Genomic DNA, 22,993 nt, shown 5'->3' with positions numbered 1-22,993 from the left:
GATCTGACCCCTCCTATCTTCTCCAGACTCATCCCTCACTGTTCTTCCCCTCATTTATATATTCAATTAAGATTTATTTAGCATCTTCTACATGCAAGCAATGGGCATAAAGCAGTGAACACCACAACAGACATGAACTCCACTCTCACAGAAGTTCAAATCTGGTAAGGGGGAGACCTAACCAACAATAACAAAGTTGAACCTAAAATTACTGAGTAAGAAATGTGATATGACTTCTGGCCAAGATGGAGGCATAGGTAGATACACTCTGCCTCGTCACACAACCAAAAGGAAAACAAATTTAAAGACAAAAAACCAACAGAACTGCCAGAAAATTGAACTGTATGGAAGTCCGACAACCAAGGAATGAAAGAAGAAACATTCATTCAGACTGATAGGAGAGGAGGAGATGGGCAGCTGGGGTGGAGAGGACCCACAGCAAGTCATCGGCTGGAGGACTGGGGTGAGCGAGGCTGCGGCTGGCAGTCCCACATTATGTGTGCAGATAAACCGGGAGGGAGGGACAACTGGGGAGTGAGGCAGTCCACACAACACAGGGTTCCGGCGCAGGAAAAGAAAGCCTCAAAACCTCTGGCTGGAAAAACCTGAGGGGGTTGAGGTAGCGGGAGAAACTCCCAGCTTCACAGGAGTTTGCTGGAGTAAGACCCACAAGGGTCCTAGAATGTACACAAACCCACCCACCTGGGAATCAGCACCAGAAGGGCCCAATTTGCTTGTGGGAAGCAGGGGAAGTGACTGAAAGCTACCAAGCCAAGCAGGGGCATTGTTCCCTCTCAGACCCCTCACCCAAATACAGCACCACAATGCAGCAACCTAGGTCGCCCCACCCTGGCAAATAGCTAAGACTCCACCCCTTACAACATAACAGGTGTGCTGAGACAAAGAAATATGGCCCAAATGAAAGAAAAGATCAAAACTCCAAAAAAAGAACTAAGTGATAAAGAAATAGCCAACCTATCAGATGCAGAGTTCAAAACACTGGTAATCACAATGCTCACAGAAATGGTTGAGTATGGTCAAAAAATAAGAGGAAAAAGTGAAGGCTATGCAAAGTGAAATAAAGAAAAATATACAGGGAACCAACAGGAAAGGGAAGGAAACTGGGTCTCAAATCAACAGTTTGGACCAGAAGGAAGAAATAAACATCCAACCAGATGGAGAAACAAGAATTTAAAAGAATGAGGAAAGGCTGAGGAACCTCTGGGACAACTTTGAACGCTCTAACATCTGGCATAGGGGTGCCAGAAGAAGAGGAAGAGCAAGAAACTGAAAACGTTTTTGAAAAAATAATGGAGAACTTCCCCAATCTGGCAAAGGAAATAAGACTTCCAGGAAGTCCAGGAAACTCAGAGAGTCCCAAAGAAGTTGGACCCAAGGAAACACACACCAAGGCACATCATAATTACATTACCCAAGATTAAAGAAAAGGAGAGAATCCTAAAAGCACCAAAAGAAAAGGAGACAGTTACCTACAAAGGAGTGCCCATAAGACTATCAGCTGATTTCTCAAAAGAAACTTTACAGGCAAGAAGGGGCTGAGAAGAAATATTTGAAGTCATGAAAGGCAAAGACCTACATCCAAGATTACTCTATCCAGCAAAGCTATCATTTAGAACGGAAGGGCAGTTAAAGTGCTTCCCAGATAAAGTCAAGTTAAAGGACTGCAGCCTTGGCTGGTGTGGCTCAGTGGATTGGGAGCTGGCCTGGAAACCAAGGGGTTGCTGGTTCGATTCCCAGTTGGGGCACATGCCTGGGTTGCAGGCAAGGTCTCCAGTGGGGAGTGTGTAAGAGGCAACCACAAAAAGATGTTTCTCTCCCTCTTTAAAAAAAAAAAAAAAAGAAAGAAAGAAAGAAAAAAGTTAAAGGAATTCATCATCACTAAGCCGTTGTTACATGAAATGTTAAAAGCACTTATCTAAGAAAAAAAAGAAGATCAAAAATATGAACAGTAAAATGACAACAGACAGGGAGAGGTTAAGAATAGTACAGGAGATGAAGCCGAAGAACTTGTATGTACAATCCATGGACATGAACTAAGGAGGGCGAATGCTGGTGGGAGCAGGAGCAGGATGCAGGGCAGAGGGAAATAAAGGGGAGAAAAAAATGGAACAACTGTAATTGCGTAATCAATAAAATATACTTTGGAAAAAAAAAAAGAGCTCTGGCTGGTGTGGCTCAGTGGATTGAGCTCTGGCTTGTGAACCAAAGGGTCGCTGGTTCAATCCCAGTCAGGGCACATGTCTGGTTTGCAGGCCAGGTCACTGGTTGGGGGCACGCAAGGGGCAACCACACATTGATGTTTCTCTCCCTCTCTTTCTCCCTCCCTTCCCCTCTATCTAAAAATAAATAAATAAAATCTTTAAAAAAAGAAAGAAAGAAATTGATATTACAAAGGGAAAAAAAACAGGCTCAAGAATCAGGAAAAGCTTACCTGGCAATGGAAGTGATATTCATGCTGCGGATTGAAGGATAAGTTAAGAATGGGACTGATAAGGAGAGAGGAACATTGCAGGCTGAAAGAATGTCCAACAGCCAGAGGGCCAAAAAAGAGCATGGGCCCTTCAAGGAAAAAGGCAGTGTGTCCAGAGAACAACAAAGAGGGAAACAGAAGTATAAGATAAGGTTAGCAACAGCAGGAGCTAAATCATGTGGGGCCCATAGACTATGCTAAGGATTCTGGACCTAATCCTAAGAACAGACAGATTCAACTAAAGACTTTCAAGTATGGAAGTGACATGATCAGGTTTGGGTTACTGTCTAAAAAGAAAGGCCAAAGGAGGACGAGAAATAATGTGGAAAGGCCATCAGGAACTTCTTTCAATAGTCTGTGGATTTCTAAAGTGAGAGCTTGTACTAGGATGGTGGAAGTGGAAACAGAGAAAAGTGGATGGATTCAAATTCTGTTGAGTAGGTATATTCAACAGCTCTTGGTATTGACTGGATGTGGGGGTACAGGAAAAGAAGGGGTAAAGAATGACTCAGGTCTCTAGGAAGAGTACGTCCCACATCCTAGCCTCCAGCTACACTGAACTACTTGGAGTTTTCTAAGCCTTCATGCCTCTTTCAAGCTTCCATGCCTCTGAGTGGAAATGTCCTTTACATCATCCTTCAGCTACAAAATGCTTCTCCATCCCAGCCTTCCCTAACCATGTTCTGACTAGGTGCTCAGACTGCATGCTCCCTCAGCCTCTCATGTTTACCTTTTTCACAGCAGTTGGCACACTGCATTATAATTATATCTTTATGTTGCTGGGTCTTCCCCACATGACTGAGTGCTCCCTGAGGTTGAAGATCATTTTTGGTTGTTTTAATCTGTGTATCCCCAATGCCTAATCACTCAAATATATGTGAATAAATCCCCACTCCCATTAACTGTAAGTTCTGAGGAACAGAAAAAGCAAGCTGAGTTCTTGGGGACTAATATAAGAAATAAAATAATATGGGAGGCTCAGTTGGGCCTGAGAAAGCAGGTAAAAAAAAACAGTGTGGTTTCCTGACTGGATAAATGAAGAGCTACGAAACTGCAGACTTCTGCCTCAAGGGCTGATAGTCCAGAACTAAAAGCCCAAACTCACAGATGTAAATTTAAAAGAAATTAAGGGAAGTAAAAACTACTCAAATATGATGTATAGACTGAAAATATATAAACAGTTTCACAAACAGTTCAGAAAACAAAATTATCACATTTTACTCTATATACATGTGTAATTATTTGAAGTTTTTTATATATTCACATAGTTGTATGTTAAAAATAATTAATAAAATTATAATGGATCAATGACAGCTCACATGCTGAAAATGCCTTTTCTCAAATGCACATAAGAATAAAAACACAAACTTATAAACACATTACTTAAAAAATAAATTAAACACCTAATGGAAGAGAAAGGTTGTAACTATAAAAGATTAGTTCTAACCTTTATGAGGGATAATCTCCAACCTTTAGGCCATGGCCAAAGAAAGCCATAAAATGGCTTTATTGTCGTTATTACTTTCATTTTAAAGATTGTTAGACAGTGGAACTAACACAATAGAACAATTTACCTTACTCAAATAGGTGTCCAGGGACTGTAATATCCAAACTAGAAGAAGGCAGCAGTGAAGGATTCTACCACTGCAGCAACTCCTCATAAATACCTTAACATATGGGGACCCATGCACACTATGGCACATAGGAAGTTGGTATTTCATTTATATGCAATGACTTTTTCAAGTCATCCAGAAAACAGCTAAAGACTAAGAAAAATATAGAAATATAAATGAAAATTTTAAATTAAACCACAAAGGAAAAAGTCTTCCTATCCCATCACCAACTCATTCTTAGCAGACAACCATACCTCCAACTTCAAAGAGAAAATAGAAAACATCAAAAAGGCTGTCCCTCGCCCTGGCTGGTATGGCTTGGTGGAATGAGTGCCAGCCTGCAAACTGAAAGGTCACGGATTTGATTCCCAGTCAGGGCCTGGGTTGTGGGCCTCCAGGTCCCCAACTGGGAGTGTGTGAGAGGCAACTGATCAATGTATCTCTCACACATTGATGTTTCTCTCCCTCTCTTCCCCACTCCCTTCCCCTCTCTCTAAAAATAAATAAATAAAATCTTTTAAAGAAGGCCTTCCACTATAAGGACACATGGACCAAATCAAGGGGGAGGGTGGAGGTGGGGGAGGGAGGGGGGGTTCAGCTGGGGTGGGGTGGAGGGATGGGGAGAAAAGGCACACAACTGTAATTGAATAACAATAAAAAATTAAAAAAAAAAAAAAAAAAAAAGGCCTTCCCTCATCTTCCTCCTACAATACCCACAAGCCTATCTGCAACCCCAATTATCTATTCTTCCTTTCCCTCAAGCATAAGAAAGAAGGATCTCTCACCCTCTTCTAGGTTAGTCCCTTCACTTGTACTCTGAATCCCACTCCCTTCCCATCCTCTGCAAGGACCTCTCCCTGCCTTCTATTTCCTTTTTTCTTAGATCTTTAACCTAGTTATTATTCTGTTTTTTCCTAAAGGGATTGTATCTTACTCTCATGACTTTATTAGTATCTATAAGAGGATATCTTCAAATATCTTCACCTCTGACCTAGACTACTTTCCTCAGCTTCAGATATCTGTTAGCCTTTAAAACTCTCCACTTCAATGTCCTATAAAAATTCCAACATGTCCAAAATGAAACTCAGCATCTTCTCCTAAAACCAACTCCACTAGTACCAACTTTATTCCCTATCTCAGAGAATGGACCATCATCCAACCAGATTCTAAGCCAGAAACCCAGGTGCTACTTTTGACTCCCTCTTCTACCACAGTGCTTCATGCCCTATCAAGTCCTTTGGATATCTACCTCCTTAACATACCTCGTATCTGTTCACTTCTCTCGATCTCCAAAGCTATTTCCTGGTTCAGATCCTCTTCACCTCTTGGATTACTGTAGCACCCACCTACTATTCTTATTTCTAGTCTTACTCTTCGCCAAACTTTTCACATGCAGCCAGAGTTATATTTCTAAAATATGTATCTGACATGTTATTTCCCTACTTAAAGTATTCAGTAGCTCCCTACTACCTTCAGATAAAAGTCAAATGATTTACTGCATAACCCTTCAAGACCTGGTCCCAGTTTACCCCACCTCCCACCCCACTATGAATTTTTTACTCTCAAGGCCTAATGAACTAGCCATTTGTAGTTTTCTAACTACTATGCTCTCTCTTCCTAGCTTCACCAAAATCCCACACTGAATCCTAAAGTATCATACTGATCACCCAAACCTAAGGCAGCAAAAAATTTTTATCCTATACTAAGTAAATTTGCATTTAGAAAAATCACTTTTACTAAATTCTATAGTGCCACATAGTGGTGAGAGAGGGAAGCACATAATAAATATGCATGCAGTGACTGCAGTGAGCCTCATACTTGTGGGTACGAGGGCACCCACACTTACTCAGCTCATCTTGCTCATTACGTCACCCTCGGGAACTTACGTCACTGGGGCTCAGGCTGCCCAGCCCATTCTCCTGCTCAGAATTCTTCCCAGACTCAGTGCCCTGAGAGGACCGGGGATGGGATGGATGAATCCAGATCTCCAGGCGAGTAGTGTCATCGCCAACATGCCGGAGAGTAGACTTCTTTCCTTTCCGCCACTGGTCAGGGCTCAGTTCCAATTCCTCATGTTGCTTCTTTTCCATCTGTTCTGCCTGTACAGCATACAAACACACAAGCTCAGACTCTCCAGGGATTTAGCTAGTAAAGACAAGTGCTTACCTCACCTGAGCTTGTTGCCCAAGGACTATAAAATGTAAAAACTCTGCCACGTTCCAAAGTAGCAGAGTTAAAATAAAAAAAGGAGCAGAGTACCATCTGCTTTGTCTCATAAAAGTTATTAATTCTATAAACTAGATGCTATGAAACCTGTACACTCAAGGGCCCCAGAGAGCTCTCCTAAAGATAAGTTTGGTTTTGCATTGGCACTGACTGACTCCCATCAGTACAGCCCAGGGAGACCCCTTAAGCACATTATTAGTCATTCCCGTAAGGACACAGAGGCACTAAGAGAAACACATTTTTCTAGGAAGGAATAATCCTGCCTCATCGCCACTCACCTTTCGTTTGGTCTCTTCAAACAAGCTCATGAGACTCTCTTTGGCAGTCAGGATAGGGTTGCTGGCAGCTAAACTGCGCATATAGTAATAGACAGCATCAAGCTTCCTCCTCTGTGGAAAGAGGCCAGAGACACTGAGTCAACCAATTTTCTTGTGAGTCTGGCCTAAGTCAGCTGACCCAGGGCACCCTACTATCTTTCCCAACCTGTGCCCCAAGCTGTGAGGAATTCCAGTAAGAAAATCGGGATGTTATCCATGGAAGAAGCCATGGCAATTACACCAGAGAGATCTTTTCTTGCACAATACTATTCCTTATATGCAGAGGTACTCTAAGCCAAGTATTCATACGGGAAAAAAACAGAATAAAGAGCCTCGCAAAATATAAAAGCCAATTATGTCTTGTTTTTAGAGAAAAAAAAATGTTCAAGTCACCTAGCTATTTATTGTTTTTAAAAATTATAAATAACAATGGCAATATCACTGAGTAAGCATAACTAAAATAAGGCAAGAGATCACCACTTCATAGATATTATCTCTAAACTAAAGACACTGCTACATAGTTATTATTATTATTCTCATTTGAGATGAGGAAATGAGAGATCTCCTCGAAAAACTGAGAATTATCATATGACCCAGAAATTCCACTTCTGGGTATACACCAGAAGAGTTGAAAGCAGGATCTTGAAGAGATATTTGTACATTCATGTTCACAGCAGCATTATTCATAATGCCCAAAAGGTGAAAGTGTCTACTGAGAGATGAATGGATAAACAAAATGTTGTACATACATACAACTGAGAATTATTTGGCCTTAAGATGAAGGAAGTTCTTTTTTTTTTAAATTACTTTATTGTTGTTCAATTAGTTGTCTGCATTTCAGTGCCCCCGCCCCCCCCCCCCTGCCAATTCTCCCCTACCCCAGCCAAACTCACCTCCCTCCCTTGCTTTCACCTTCCCCCCTTGGTTCTGTCCATGTGTCCTTTATTACTATAAAACCCTTTTCCTGAAAACCCTTCCCCCATTGCCCCCTCCCCTCTGGGTATTGTTAGATTGTTCTTAATTTCAATGCCTCTGGTTATATTTTGTTTGCTTTTTTCTTTTGTTGATTATGTTCCAGTTAAAGGTGAGATCATATAGTATTTGCCCCGCACTGCCTGGCTTATTTCACTTAGCATAATGCTCTCCAAGAAGGAAAGTCTAATACAAGCTCTAACATGAATGAACCTTGAAGATACAAGGCTAAGTGAAATAAGTCAGTCACAAAAAGACAAATACTAAATACTGTATGATTCCACTTATATAAGTACCTAGAGTAGGCAAATTCATAGAAACAGAAAGTAGAAGGGCAGTTGTCAGCGGCTACAAGGAGGGAAGAATGGGGAATAGTTGTTTCATAGGTACAGAGTTTCAGTTCTGTAAGATGAGGAGAGTTCTGAAGATTGGTTGAACAACAATGTAAGTGTACTTAACACTACTAAACAGTACACTTAAAAATGAGTAAGATGGGCCCGGACTGGTGTAGCTCAGTTGGCTGGGCATCGTCCACAAACCAAAAGGTCTCTGGTTAGATTCCCAGTCAGATCATATGACTGGTTTGTGGGCCCAATCCTCAGTCAGGGCCAATTAAAGTTTCTCTCACAAATTGATGTTTTTCTTCCTCTCTTTCTCCCTCCCTTCCCCAATCTCTAAGAATAAATAAATAAAATCTTTTCAAAAAAAATTGGGTAAATGGCAAATTTTATGTACATTTTACAATTAGAAATTTTAATATTTTTAATTTAAAAAAGATTGGGCAAAGATTTGAATAGATATTTCTCCAGATGGCCAATAAGCACACTGAACGATGCTCAGCATCATCAGTTCTTAGGGAAATGCAAACAAGACCATAATGAAATATCACTTCACAGTCACTGGATTTGTGGGTATCAACAAACTAATTCTAAAGTTTATGTGAAACAGTAAAAGAGCCAGAACAGCCCACATATTATTGAAGAACAAAGTTGGCAGATGGATACTACCTGACTTCAAGACTTACTATAAAGCTACAATAATCAAAAGAGTGTGGTACTGGCCTAAGAATACATAAATAGATCAGCAGAACAGAATAGTCAAGAAATAGATCCACACAAATAAAGTAAGCTGATCTTTGACAAAGGAACAAAGACAATTCAATGGATTAAGGATAGTCTTTTCAACAAATGGTGTTTGAACAACTGGACATCCACATATAAAAAAAATGAATCTATACACAGACCTTATACCCTTCACAAAAATTAACCCAAAATGTAAAATGCAAAACTAAGTAATGTAACCCCTAGAAGGTAACATAGGAGAAAACCTAGGTAACCTTGGATTTGGCGATGACTTCTTAGATACAACACCAAAATCACGATCCATAAAATAAAAACTGACAAGATGGATTTTATTAAAATTAAAAACTTCTGTTCTGTGAAAGCCACTGCTAAGAAAATGCAAAGATAAGGAACGGGCCAACAAAATATTCACAAAACACATATCTGAGAAAGAACTGGTATCTGAAATATACAATGAACTCTTGAAACTCAAAATAAGAAAACCAACAACCCAATTTAAAAATGGGCAAACGGCCCTAACCAGTGTAGATCAGTTGGGTAGGCATCATCCCACAAACCAACAGGGCACTGGAACAATTTCCAGTCAGGGCATGTGCCTACGTTGCAGGCCTGATCCCTGATGTTTCTCTCTCCCTTCCTCCCCTTCTAAAAATAATTAAAAATCTGAAAATGGGCAAAAGAACAGACACCTCCCAAAAGACACAAAAATGGCAAATAAGCTTATGAAAAGATGCTCCACGTCACATGTCCCTATACACCTATCAGAATGACCAAAATCCAGAATGGTGACAACACCAAATGCTGACAAGGATACAGAGCAACAGGAACTCTCATCCGCTGCTGGTGAGAATGCACAACAGCGCAGCCACTTTGGAAAATAATTTGGCAGTCTCCCCCAAAACGACGTATGTATACTCCCAGCATAACAGTACAGTAATTACACTCCTTGGTTTTACCCAAGTGAACGGAAAACTTATGTCCACGCAAAAACCTGCACACAAACGTTTATAGCATTTCTACTTATAATACCCAAAACCTGAAATCAGTCAAGATGTCCTTCAATTAGGGGAATGGATAAACAAACTGTGATACATCCATACAATAAAAAGAGCTATCAAGTCATGAAAATAACACTAAATTCATACATACGTAAGTGAAAGAAGCCAACCTGAAAAGCTACATACTATATGATTCTAATTACATGGCATCCTGGCAAAGGCAAAACTATGGAGACAGTAAAAATATTGGTGCTTGCCAGAGATTCAGGGGAGGGAAAAGAGACAACAGGTGGAGGGTGGACACGGGATATATTTAGGGCGGTGAAACTATTCTGTACACTATAATGGTAGATACATGTCACTGCACATTTGTTCAAACCCACAGAACGTACAATAGTCAAAGTGAATCTTAATGTAAACCATAGCCTTTAGTTAATGATAAAGCATCAATACTGGCTCATTAATTGTAACAAATATACTATGTTAATGTAAGAAGTTAATAATAAGGAAAATTGAGAGGAAGGAAGGAGTTGAGAGAATATATGGGAACTCTCTGTACTTTCTTCTTGATTTTTCTGTAAATCTAAACTGACCAAAAAAGTAAAAAGAAAAAATATTAAAGAAAAAAGTCCCCAAGTTGTGTGTGTGGGGACCCACAATGAGAATTACTTCATACTCACTAGGTTAGACATAATCAAAAAAAGAAAATAAAAGTAACAAATGTTGTCAAGAATATGAAGCAATGAGAGAAGCCTGGTACACTGCTGATGGGAATGTAAAAGGGTGCAACAGCTATGAAAACAGTGTAATTGTTCCTCAAAAAGTTAAACACAGAATTGCCATATGACCTAGCAAGGGTCCTATACTCAGAACCCATTCCTAGGTATAGACCCAAAAGGATCAAAAACAGATGTTCAAATACACACTTCACAAAAGCACTATTTACAATAGCTAAAAAGTGGAAACAACCAAAATGTCCAACTGATGAATGAATAAATAAAATTTGTTGTATCCGCCCTGGCTGGTGTGGCTCAGTGGATTGAACGCCAGCCTGAGAACCAAAGGGTAGCAGTTCAATTCCCAATTAGGGCACATGCCTAGGTTGTCAGCCAGGTCCTCAGTAGGGGGCATGTGGGAGGCAATCACACACTGATGCTTCTCTCCCTCTCTTTCTCCCTCCCTTTCCCTCTGTTAATAAGTAAATAAAATCTTTAAAAAAGAAAAAAGATGGAGGTAAACATGGCTGGCCTCCTTGCACAATCACGTCAAAATTACAACTGAACTATGAAACAACCATCACTCAGAACCATCTCACTCAGAACCATCATAAATTGGTCCTGGTTGGTGTGGTTCACTGGACTGAGTGCCAGCCTGCGAACCAAACAGTCGCTGGCTCAATTCCCAGTTGCGGCACATGCCTGGGTTGCAGGCCAGGTCCCTAGTAGGGGGTGTGTGAGAGGCACCACACATCGATATTCTCTCTCTCACTTTCTCCCTTCCTTTCCTAAAAATAAATAAATAAAATCTTTAAAAAATATAAAAATTAAAAAAGAAAAAAAAAGGTTAAAGATAAAGACAGAATCTTAAAAGCAGTGAGACAAAAGCAGTTCGTTACCTCCAGGGGAGTGCCCATAAGACTGTCAGCTGATTTCTCAAAAGAAACTCTGCCGGCTAGAAAGGATTGGCAAGAAATATTCAAAGTCATGAAAGCAGGGACCTATGGCCAAGACTGCTCTACCCAATCATTTGGAATCCAAGGGCAGATAAAGAACTTGCCAGACAAAATAAAGCTAAAGGAGTTCATCACTACCAAACCAGGATTGTATGAAATGTTGTGGGTTTTTTTAAAATATTTTATTTATTTTTAATTTTATTCATGTATTTATTTTTAGAGGGGAAGGGAGAGAGAAAGAGAGGGAGAAAAACATCGATGTGCGGTTGCCTCTTGTACACTCCCAACTGGAGATCCTGCCCACAACCCAGGCATGTGCCCTGACTGGGAATCAAACCAGCAACACTTTGGTTCGCAAGCCGGCACTCAATCCACTGAGCTACACCAGCCAGGGCTGTATGACATGTTAAAGGGAATTATTTAAGAAAAAGAAGATCAAAACTATAAACAATAAAGTGGCAATAAATACATATCAACAATTGCATATAAAAAACAAACTAAGCAAACAACTAGAACAGAGACAGAATCATGGCTTCAGAGAGTGTTTTGATGGTTGCCAGACTGGGGGTGGGGGGTGGTTTGGAGGAATGGGTAAAAGAGGTGAGGGGTTTAAGAAGTACAAATGGGTAGTTACAGAATAGTCATTGGGATATAAAGTACAGTATAGGAAATGGAGAAGCCAAAGAACTTATATGCATGACCCATGGATATGAACAAAGGTGTGGGGATTGCCTAAGGGAGTAAGGGGTACTGGGTGGGTGGGGACAAAGGGGGAAAAATGGGGACAATTGTAATAGCAGAATCAATAAAATATAATTAAAAAAACAAATAAAAACACCTTGAAAAATCAAGAAGTAAAATGTCTTGGAACTAGAGAGAGTTGATGGTTGTACTGTGAATGTACTAAATGCCACTGGATTTTTACAAATAATAGATTATTTACAAATAAATGATTACAAGTTATGTGAATTTTACTGCAACTTTTTTAAGTCACACAAAAAAAAATTGAAGAAAAAAATTGAATTATATCTTCTAGTTAATGAGAAACATGACCATTCAATAATTACAAAGAAGAAAAACTAGACAAGGAGACAAGTAATAAGAAAGAAAAACAGATAAGGAGAAAGGGGAGAGAAAAATAAAGCCACAGAGAAGTGTGAAAAAACATATCAGAAAGAGAACAGGACAGAGGTAAAAAGCAAAGAGAGATTCAACAGATTCTGAAGGAAGTTTATCAGTAAGCCACATTATTTAACAATTTCAATCCATAATTAAATATTAGGTATTTCTTTGAATCTTTTGTGGAATAACTCCAACATTATTTGGGCAATGAATTTTACAGCACTATGAAAACTCTCCCTGCTAATGAGCATGTTAGCTGCTTCTTATACTTGAACCTTTGATACCTACCATTGGCCCCCACCCTTTCCCCTTCAATTCAGCTTCCTCACTAGGAGCTCTGTCAGATCCCAAGGTTCTCCCTGTTACAGCCACATTTAGAGGAGTTTGGTATGATCCAGAGAGGTATGATTTGGCATTTACTGTGCTTCTGCTAAGAAGACTCCTTATGTGAAAAGCTAAGAGGAAGAAAGAAATGATATGAAGAAAGGAAACAAGGATCTGAGTATTTGGGGCTAACTGAGGACTTTAAGAGGGAGAGGGAGAGAGAGCTTTATTTTCCTTCTAGAAATAAGTATCCTAGTTCAAAAAGATAAGGAAGGGAAGCAAGACACGTTCAGAGCAGAAGCCTTGATCAAAAGCAGTGGTTTGACTGGAGCAAGAGCATTACCCAAGGAACTCAAGTACAGTTAAAGTGGATAACATACCGACTCAACTAAGTGAGGGATCCCTGACAACTTACCTCCAAAAGTAATAGTAATAAAAGGAGTTTGTGTGCAGGGTGGTGTGACTCAGTGGACTGAGCACTGGATTGCAAAGCAAAGGGTCTCTGGTGTGATTCCCAGCCAGGGCACACGACTGGGTTGTGGGCCAGGCCCTCAGTAAGGGGTGCACAAGAGGCAACCACACACTGATGTTTCTTTCCCTTTTTTTCTCCCTCCCTTCCCCTTTCTCTAAAAATAAATAAATAAAATCTTTTTTCTTAAAAAAGGGGTTTGAAGGTGGGAGACATAAGGGCATATATTTTGGGTTACAGTATTCTAGCTGAACAGATGAAATCTAGCTCCAGGAGCTGATGCTATCAAAATCCATATTCTAAGACACTGCCTGCAGAATTCTTCCCCTGACCACAGGATTTCTTACCGTGTACACTGCCAGCAGAGCCAACTGGTTATACGGGCGCCCATTCTTGGGAGCAATGTGCTGGGCCTTCAGGTACCAACTGGAATAGAAAAACAGTTTAAAAAAATGCTAGTTCCCTATCAACTCTTTTCCAATTCATCACCTGCTATTCCTTACTACTTAAGATATAAGCTAGAGTATTAGATATAACCCTGGAGTAGTAACGTATGACTATAGAGACCGATAAGGACACCTGTGGGACACCCTATAAGAGGCAGGTCAGGTGGCCCATTGCTCTTAGTAGGGCACAGCTCAAAGCCACATAGGGAGAGAAGCAAATGTACAAGAGGCAAAAGTACCTGCGTGCTTTCCCGTAGTTCGCCGTGTCATTGGCTTGCTCCCGGTACCTAGCAATATCTCCTTGACAAATCATACACCTCTGGGCACTGATCAAGGCGTATTTTACCTTTAGGAAAAACAATTCGTTAATAGCATACCCAAGAAATTCTTAATTTTAATCCCAAAGGACAGGGATAGGGTCAAAATGACAGAGCAGCACTAATAAAGCACTAGCAGTCCTCAATAAAGTAAAAAGTTTTCAATCTAACCTAGACTAGCCGAAAAAAAAAGAAAAAAGGAACAGTGTGATAAAAAATTTACTGAGAAAGAATTGCAGAAGGGAGAGGGGTCATTCTTATTTTGAGTCCCAGGCAAATGGAAGAGAACATTCCGAAAATAAGAGCCAGGAGGCATGACTCTCCATGTAATTGTTGTGTGACCTCAACCAGGTCTCTGGGACTCAGTGTCTTCATTCGAATGCAAAAATACCTATTCCATAGGGTAACTGGAGGGAATAAATATACTTTACAAATTTTAAAATGACATACAAATATAAAGACAATTGTTTCCTGTTTTCTTCCTACTATCATTATAGTCTTTCTCTCTTCAAACTGTTAATATCACCACATTGTATTATCGCATTAAATCCCCTTTGCGAAATAATTCCCTAAAACAGTACCCTTTACCAAATGCCTACAATGTGACAGGACTCTGTAGTATTGTATATATTCTTACTGATGGGCTTGGCATCTGTCATTCAGTGAGAAAACAAGAGAGTAAACCCTCAGCAGCCCCAAGACATATGCCTAATCTAAAAGCCTCCCTGAGGAACAGCACTTCATGATACGTAATTCCACTTCGCCCCACACATAAGGAATTACCATGTCCCTGAAAAAAGAACAAAGCTTTAAGAAGCTCATTTACTAACTAAATAACTAGCTCCTGCATACCAGCCTCCTAATACATAACTCAAACAAGTGCCTCAGTAAAGTTATACATCACTACATCACCTGTCTTCAGAGTCCTGACTATTCCACACATTCTATGAATAAACACCAAGAACCCTTGGTATTTAACTAATAAAGCACCAAGGAAACTAGCTATGTCTCCATACTACAGCCACTTTGCCATCTCAACAAGGGGAAGAAAAAACACATTCCGCCGAAGGCTCTCCACTATCCTCACAGGGAAGTCCTAGATGATCTAACCTCCGCTCATCTCTTCGGCACCATCACCCTCCTTACTCACTGAGCCTCAGTCAGACTAGACTCTTCCCCATCCCAACACACCATGCTCTCTCCCACTTCAGGTCCTCACATACATTGTTGACTCTCCCTAGAATGTTGTCATTCTTGCATCTTCACATACACCTGGCTAATGTCTCAGGTGTTCAGCCTCAGCTTAACTGTGACTTTCTCAATCCTCTGTGACCCATTCTCTAAGCCAGGGGTGTCACTCATTTTCCCCAGGGGCCACATCAGCCTCGTGGTTGCCTTCAAAGGGTCAAATATAATTTCAACTCCTTAACAGTTAAGGAGTAGTTACATTTATACAATCCTAAAATTATTTCAGCCCTTTGAAGGCAACTGCAGGCTGATGTGGCCCCTGGGGAAAATGAGTCTGACACTCCTGCTCTAAACCCTTTTATGGTATATACCCCCACAACATCCTTTGCAAAAGTCACATCTGCAATTACTAATCCAACATCTGCACTCACCCGTAATCAAACTCTAAACTCTAAGAGCTGGGATCATGGCTTTCTTGTTTCACAATGAGTTAATTGTGTGTGCTTAGAATGGCACCTGACACTTAGCAGGGACTTAGTAAATACTTACGGATTTAGTAATAGAGCTTATGCATAACAATTCATCAGAAGGAGCAGAAAGTCAAGAGGAAGCCTCTGCTCCATAAATCACACCTCTTTCTCTAATGAATCTTTAACTCCTTCCTTTCCCCTGGCCCTTTCTTCTCAACATATAAATATACTCAAGTCTCTCCCAGCTTAAAAACCTACAAACAAACAAACAAACATCTCTTGAGAGCATGTTCTCTTTTAACTACTATTTCCCCTCCTTGCCTTCATTGCCAAGATTCTTAAAAGAATGGTTTATATTGCTGTGGCTGCTGTGGCTCAGTGGATTAAGTGCCAGCCTGTGAATCAAGGGGTGGCCAGTTTGATTCCCCACCAGGGCACATGCATGGTTTGCAGGCCAGGTCCACAGTAGGGGGCGCATGAGAGGCAACCACACATTGATGTTTCTCTCCTATCTTTCTCCTTCCCTTCCCTTCTAAGAATAATAAAGTAAAATAAAATAAAATAAGAAGAATGGTCTATATTACTCTCTCATTATATGTACTGTTCCACTTCTCATTCACTACAATCTGGTTTCCTTTACCTCCAATTAAAGTTTAAGTCATGATAAGGCCATCCAATCCAATGAACACTTTTTAGTAATCTCAGCATTTGATGATTCTATAGCACTTGAAAAATTTACCCACCACCACCTTGAAATCTGATAACCCCACTTTCTGTCCGGCCTTCCCCTTATCCCAACTTCTGCTTCAACTATCACCTATACATTGATGACCCCTCAATCTATTATTACCAGCCCAGCTCTTTCTCCTGAGTTCCAGACCAACGAATATTCATCTGTTCATTCTCAAGCTCCTCCACCTAGGCATATCCAAAACTGAAGCAACCTCTTCCTTCCCAGCCACTCTCCTAGGCCACAAACTGGGAGATGACCTAGACTCTCTTCAAGCCTCCAAACTCATCATTCACGCCAAGTCGGCCAGTAGTTCAATTCTATTTCCCTTATATCTTTCCAATCTGTCTCTTCTTTTCTACCTCCAATACCTTTACCTTATTCAGGCCCACACCCTGACTCTCCTACCTCCAGACTTGCCCAAACTCATCCATTTCCCAGAATGACTCACTGGAAGAACAAATCTACAATATCCATTTGTTGGAAATCAATGGTTCCTCAGTGCTTTCAGAATATAGCCCAACCTCTTCAGAGAGCGTTTATGATCTATCCCTTCCTACTTCATTAACTTTATCTCCTGTACAGCCCAACTCCACATTACGGACACCCGCATATTGAACTTCTTGTACTTTTCCAACAAGGCTTGATTCTCTCTCACTGTGCCCTGTATTCAAACTGCCCCTTCTGCTCCTATTCATTATTTCAAAACTCAACCTGACAGGCTCTGAGATTCTTTCCTTGACCCCATCCATCTAAATCAGTTCTACTTCCTTAACATTCTATATATACCATTATCACAGTACTTATGACATTATAATTATCAATTTAATTACTCTGTCACTCCAATGGACTATGTGTTTCATTTTTATATCCTCAACACCCAGTACAGTGCCTAGCACATAACCAACACTAGATAAATGCTTATCAAATGAATAAATAAATTTAAGATAAAGAAACTGGCTTACTGTCTTGTGTAATGGCTTGCTGCGAATGGCAAGACCATCCATGTAGTCCTCCAGTTTGAACTTGTAAGTAACCTGTAGTTTTTGAAGCAAACTGTCAAAGAAGTCACTACCCTATAAAGAGAAAATATAAGAAATTAAAAAATAAAAAGCTGAATCAGCAAGTTCTGACCCAGTCTATCCATCAGAAACTGGGGCAAGTGACCGACAGTTCTGCTAAAGCTCAGCCATCTGATGTAAAGGGAAGCATATACAGTATTTAGTGGCCACCAACTAAGCAAAAGACAAATCCATAGCATAAGCCACTCCATGGTTTTAAAGATATGAACATCTGCACACACACTCTTTTACCCACCCTCCAAACTCCCCTACCCCAGCTAAGACATTCAGAAAGCTTCCAAGCTCAAAACTAACTCCAATTGTAATTTATGGTCTCATGGAAGCCATAGGAGTAAGACAGGCCTAAACCTAAGAAAAGAGCATACAGTTTTTGTCAATGTTCTATTATAACATATAGTATTTCAGGTGGTAAAAATCCATCACAACTACAGGATGCTGAAGCCTTTTTCCTGAGGACAAAAAGATGATGGTTTACCTCATCCAAGAGTTCCAAAAGTCTGTTCCGAATCTGTTCTGGGTTATCAACATTCGGATCCTTGAGAAGCTGCCTGAACTTCTCAATCACCTGATAGAAAGCATTCTTCCACAGGATCTGATCCACATTCTGATTATCAGAGAACTCAATATCTAACAGAATACAGCGCTCATATAGCTGCAGCAGTTCAGCTCTGGAATGAAATACATGCAACTTCTAGCTCCAAATACACCACAGAAAAGGCTAGACCCGAGATTTGAGCTTCCTGCAAATTAAGCATCTTCCTTGGTAGGAAATCCAAAATGCCACCAGGTACAGTAATCATTCTAGCTTCCTTCCTGCACAATAGAATGCCATTTTAAAAAGTTATATCTAAGAAAGTTCCCCCCCCCATATGCTTCCATCTAAATTTAACAGCTGACATAAGATCTTCACAAGTTACATGTTGTTCATTTCTTGGCATTCTGAAAAGTCTTTCACTTTCTATTTCCATATTCCATGTTCTCTTAAGGTTAATTTTTTTTCTCCTTAAAGAAAATGTGGGAAGCATAATAATTCCTAAGACTAAAAACAAAATTTTCAGTTTTTTTTCCCCCAACTGCCCCTCCCTTACAAAAATCAATATGAAAAAGATAATACCTAGTGGCTTACCCAAAAGGTTTCTAACTTCCTCAGCCATAGGAGCCTATGCACCTCCCAGCTTAACCCCATTTCCCTTTAGCAGGATGGAACATACCATACCTAAGCTGAGCCATCTTTTCTAGGCCCTCAGGACTGATGCGGTCCCTGGACAGCAGATTGCTGAGCTGCAGTTCCTGGTTATCAGCCACCCGAAGAAGTCTATGTAGTTCCTGTTGCTGTATGTTCCTCATGTGCTGCTCCATCTCCTCAGGACTCATGGCGCTGGCAGGGAGAGGACTACAAACATACTGTCCTGATGGAGTCGGGTAGCCTGGGAAGTAAGGCCCTGGGTACATACCATTTGTAGGGCCCACTGGGTATTGCAGAGGGTTATAGCCTGTATAAGGATACTGAGAGGCAGGGCCTGGTGTCCGGGGGTAGTAATAGGGGTTGTCAGAGTTTTGAAACTTATAATAAGATGCTTGGGCCTGGCGTGAGTCACCCCAAGATGTAGGGCTGACTTCATCATCAGTGTCCAAGAAATGTAGCTGGGGTGTCTGGCTCTTTAGAGCAGGTTTCTGATCAGGATTGTTCGGGTCCCACAATCGTCGAGTGGTGCCTCCTCGGCCCCAACTCCGAGATCCCTTACTACCAGATCCAAATAAAAGCCGAGGTCCCAAAGGTGTAGATTCTGGAGAACCAGGTGAATTGACAGATAGGGAGGTATGGGCAGGCAGAATCAGAATGCCACGGCCACGACCCCGAAGTTCTTGTTTCAGGTTTTTGGACTCCTGCTTCTCAGAGCCTTTGCCCCCACTGCTCAAGCCTTTGTCAGGCTTTATCTTATCCACATCTTCCCGGGCTGACCTCACCACGGGGGGATCTTTGTGCATGGTTTCTGCATCAAAAGTGACATGAAGAGTACCTCGATTTTCTTTACCATTGCTCTTCTGCTCTCCTTCCCCACGGCCAGACCAGCTTCGTTCTAAATGTTTCTTCCTTTCTGAGCTCCTCCTGGGCCCATCAGACTCATCAATTCTGTCCTCATCTAAGGAGTCAGTTGAGGACATAGACACTTGCTTCTTTAGTCGTGGCCTCAACTTGGCCCTGTCCTGGCGGCGGCGGCGACATCCATTATCAGTCAGGCCAGTCCCCTCAGTACTGTTGTTGCTACCAGCTGAGCTGGTACTGCAAGTGCGGTAGCGGTTCCTTCGTTTGTCTGAGCGGGAATAGCGCTTTGCAGAACCCAGCTTCCCCTGCGCCGGGTCTTCATTCACTTTCTTCATCCCCTCCCCTTTTTCAATCCTCTTTCCTTTTTCTCCCTTTGCAGTCCTTACTCTGTCACAATTTAAGCTCTTCTGTGCCTCATTTTTGTCTGGTTTACTCACAACCTCCTCTTTTATATGTCCCCTACATTCATCTTCCTCTACTTTCAGTTGTTCTACCTGGTTGAGGATTTCTTCCTCATCCACTCGGCTAGAAGACTCTTTGGTAACAGTTTGCAAACGCCTTCCAGGCTGATAGATCTGCATGTCAGGCTTCTTTGTTCTCTTGATAATTCTTAGACTTCGATCCTCTTGTCCAATAGTCCTAGGAAAGGACTCTTGTGCCTGAGTATTTTCTGGGTCCATAGGACCATTTTCCTGTTGGTTGTCCAGTTTCTTGCAGACATCTTTAATGAGCTGTGTACCATTTCCAACAGCAGAAGAATCTGTGTCATTAACAATTTCATCCTTAAATTCGTCACTCCCAGGGGGTTCCTTGATTTTAGGTTTGTTCCTTAGACGTGAAAGACCAGGTTTATAAATTTCCAGATCTGGACGCCTATTATCTTTGCGTTGCCTGGGCTCCTTCATGTTTTCTGTGATGTTGGAGAAAGTGATGGGGGAGGGGGGGTAGAAGAAAAGAATAAAGGAAGAGGGAAGGGGAAAAAATGTCATTCTGGTAAATTAATAGAAAAGTCAAGCAAGAATTACACATCAAAATGCTATTATTGATGGACAAGGAAGAAAATTTCTGCAGAAGCAGAAATTCTACTAAGTTTACAGTATTTGTTCAGCAACTGGCAAGGCTCAGAACTTGTGTTAGAGTTACCTACACCCCGGATAGGGAAACAAGAAAAAAATATACTGTGTCACCAAGTCATATGCAGATCCCCAAGGCTCTAAGCTACCCTATCACTGTCAGAATAAAAGATTTCCAAACATTTCAGCATTAGACTGTTCTCTATTATAGAGCCCTAAGATCTCCCTTAGTCTTTTCTTCTGCCTCTAACGGTTTTCCAGGGTGGCTAAGTCCTTTTAACATACTAGTAGGAAAAGGGGGGCGGGGGGAGAAAAAGCAGGATATGCATAATAGCTCATGGTTCTAGACATCTCTGGAGAAAAAAACTGCAAGTCCAGTCTCTGGACTTGGCCAGAACAATCTTCTTCTTTAGGATACCAATTACCCAATCATATACCTCCTGTAGAAGCAAACTGGAAGCAGTTCCTTTCACATTCTTCAACTTCACTCATGCTCATCAGCTTTCTAACAGCAGCCAACAGTTATTCCAAGGAAATACTGCTCAGACTATCATCATTGGAATACTGAGGCTAACTGCTACTATGATGATGGAATATGAGAAGGAAAAAGTTCCATAACAGAGCTTTCCCTGGAAGATGATAAAAGTATTGTGACATGCTCTTAAAATACCAAAGACTGAGGGCATTCAAGAATAAGAGCACATGACCCTGGCTGGGTAGCTCAGTTGGTTAGAGTGCCATCCCAATATGCCAATGCTGCAGGTTCAATCCCTGGTCAGGGCATATACAAGAATTAGCCAATGAATGCATAAATAAGTGGGACAACAAATCAATGTTTCTCTCTCTCTATCTAAAATCAACATATAGCCTTGGCTGGTGTGGCTCAGTGGACTGAGTGCCAGCCTGAGAACCAAAGGATTACGGGTTCAATTCCCAACCTACGGCACATGCCTGGGTTGTGGGCCAGGTCCCCAGTGGGGTGCGCCTGACAGTCAACCACACACTGATGCTTCTCTTCCTCCCTTCCTCTCTCTAAAAATAAATAAATAAAATCTTTAAAAAATACAGTCAATATATAATTTTTTTTTAAAATAAGGATAAGAACACAAGACTTCAGAAGCCACTCTCCAGGCTCCATGAACTTACTTAATGACAGATAAGCAAGTCTCCACTTTTTGTTTGTTACCTTTATCTATTAAGGGGAGAGACTACTACAAATGGCCACTAAATATTTCAGTGGGAAAGTGACAGGGATTACTGAGATTACAGAGCACACAAAATGGAATGCTATATAAAATCCTAGTATTGTCCTATAAACCTCAGTGTAAACAAACCCATAATAGGTATCACATGCTGTGGCATTTACACATATGGGCGAAACAAAACAGAAGAAAACAAAAACTCTGATGTTTAAGATACTGCTCCAGTATTATCAGAAATTTAAAAGACTGCTTCATCAGGTATGAATAAAGTAAAGCAGTTTAACTCCAGAATAGATCACCCTCAGCAGCCTTTGTAATGCAGGTGAAGTGGAGGGAAGGCGAAGAGCTACTACTATATTCCACAGCAGAGGGAGAAAACAACCTGAATAATTCAATTCAGTTGACCGACGAAAACCAATTTTATAGACTTTGGCCAGAGGTCTGCAGAAGCATAGCTACCATTCTACACAACTCCACTGCCTAACAAAGGAGAGGGGAGACACTAGAATCCTCGTAGCTTTCCTGGTGTGCCTGGAGACTTTAACTTGCAAGTTGAGCATTCTCTCTGATAAAAACAGGTCTCACACATGCCAAGGCCAAACCAGAGTAGAGTCAACTCTCTGAAGTCCTGGATCCCTCAGTGGCGCAGTCTTCAGAAACCTGCTTTGGGGTAAAAAAGTTCAGCAAGGAAGTCCCAAGCTGTTAAACCTTCCTCCACAATTTCCCCAGTTCCTTCTCTCCAACGCTGCTAAATACGTGATGGGGCAGGCCTGCGGACGGTTCCTCTAGGAACCAAACACCCTCGGGCCTCCACCAGACCCCAGCGCCCACGCCTTTTCTTGTCTCCTGATGGCTGAGAATCCAGGGACTGTCTAAGAAGACTGGGGCAATGGGGGAACAGTCACCTTCTTGGTAAGAAAGGGGGCGGAGGCAGACACTCGCGTTGGACACGTCCGAAGGGGGCCGGAGCTGGTTGAGCGGGACCACACACAGACCCTGGGCTAGTAGGGCGTGGAGAACAGCCTTCGGCCCGCCGCCCCCACAGTAGAGGGAAGGGGCGGAGGCTCCGGAGCGCCGCGGACCGAGCGGGGAGGAGGCAGAGGAGGAGAGGGAGGCGGGGCGGGCAGGCCCGGCCCAGGAGCTGGGCGGTGC

At 41.5% G+C, this 22,993-nt stretch overlaps 1 protein-coding gene across 3 annotated transcripts in view; it reads right to left on the bottom strand.

Annotated features, from left to right (window-relative positions):
* Window positions 1-22,993, bottom strand: part of SMG6 (SMG6 nonsense mediated mRNA decay factor) — a 225,743-nt gene that overhangs the window by 202,562 nt on the left and 188 nt on the right. For 2 of the 3 annotated variants that reach the window (XM_024565177.3, XM_053911107.1), the window contains exons 2-8: window positions 18,736-20,476; window positions 17,995-18,187; window positions 17,403-17,513; window positions 13,972-14,078; window positions 13,634-13,712; window positions 6,609-6,719; window positions 5,991-6,203 (exon numbers count right to left, since the gene is read on the bottom strand). In XM_024565177.3, the coding sequence (XP_024420945.2) occupies window positions 5,991-6,203; window positions 6,609-6,719; window positions 13,634-13,712; window positions 13,972-14,078; window positions 17,403-17,513; window positions 17,995-18,187; window positions 18,736-20,476 (2,555 nt within the window). Of the gene's footprint in view, window positions 1-5,990; window positions 6,204-6,608; window positions 6,720-13,633; window positions 13,713-13,971; window positions 14,079-17,402; window positions 17,514-17,994; window positions 18,188-18,735; window positions 20,477-22,746; window positions 22,991-22,993 lie in introns of those variants that run through there. The other variant, XM_024565176.3, reaches the window with a different exon arrangement.

The sequence above is a fragment of the Desmodus rotundus genome, chromosome 9 (genome assembly GCF_022682495.2).
Source record: "Desmodus rotundus isolate HL8 chromosome 9, HLdesRot8A.1, whole genome shotgun sequence".
In the NCBI taxonomy this organism is placed as follows: Eukaryota; Metazoa; Chordata; class Mammalia; order Chiroptera; family Phyllostomidae; genus Desmodus; species Desmodus rotundus.
Note: the sequence above shows the minus strand (reverse complement) of the source record. Positions and strands in the feature narration are given on the sequence as shown.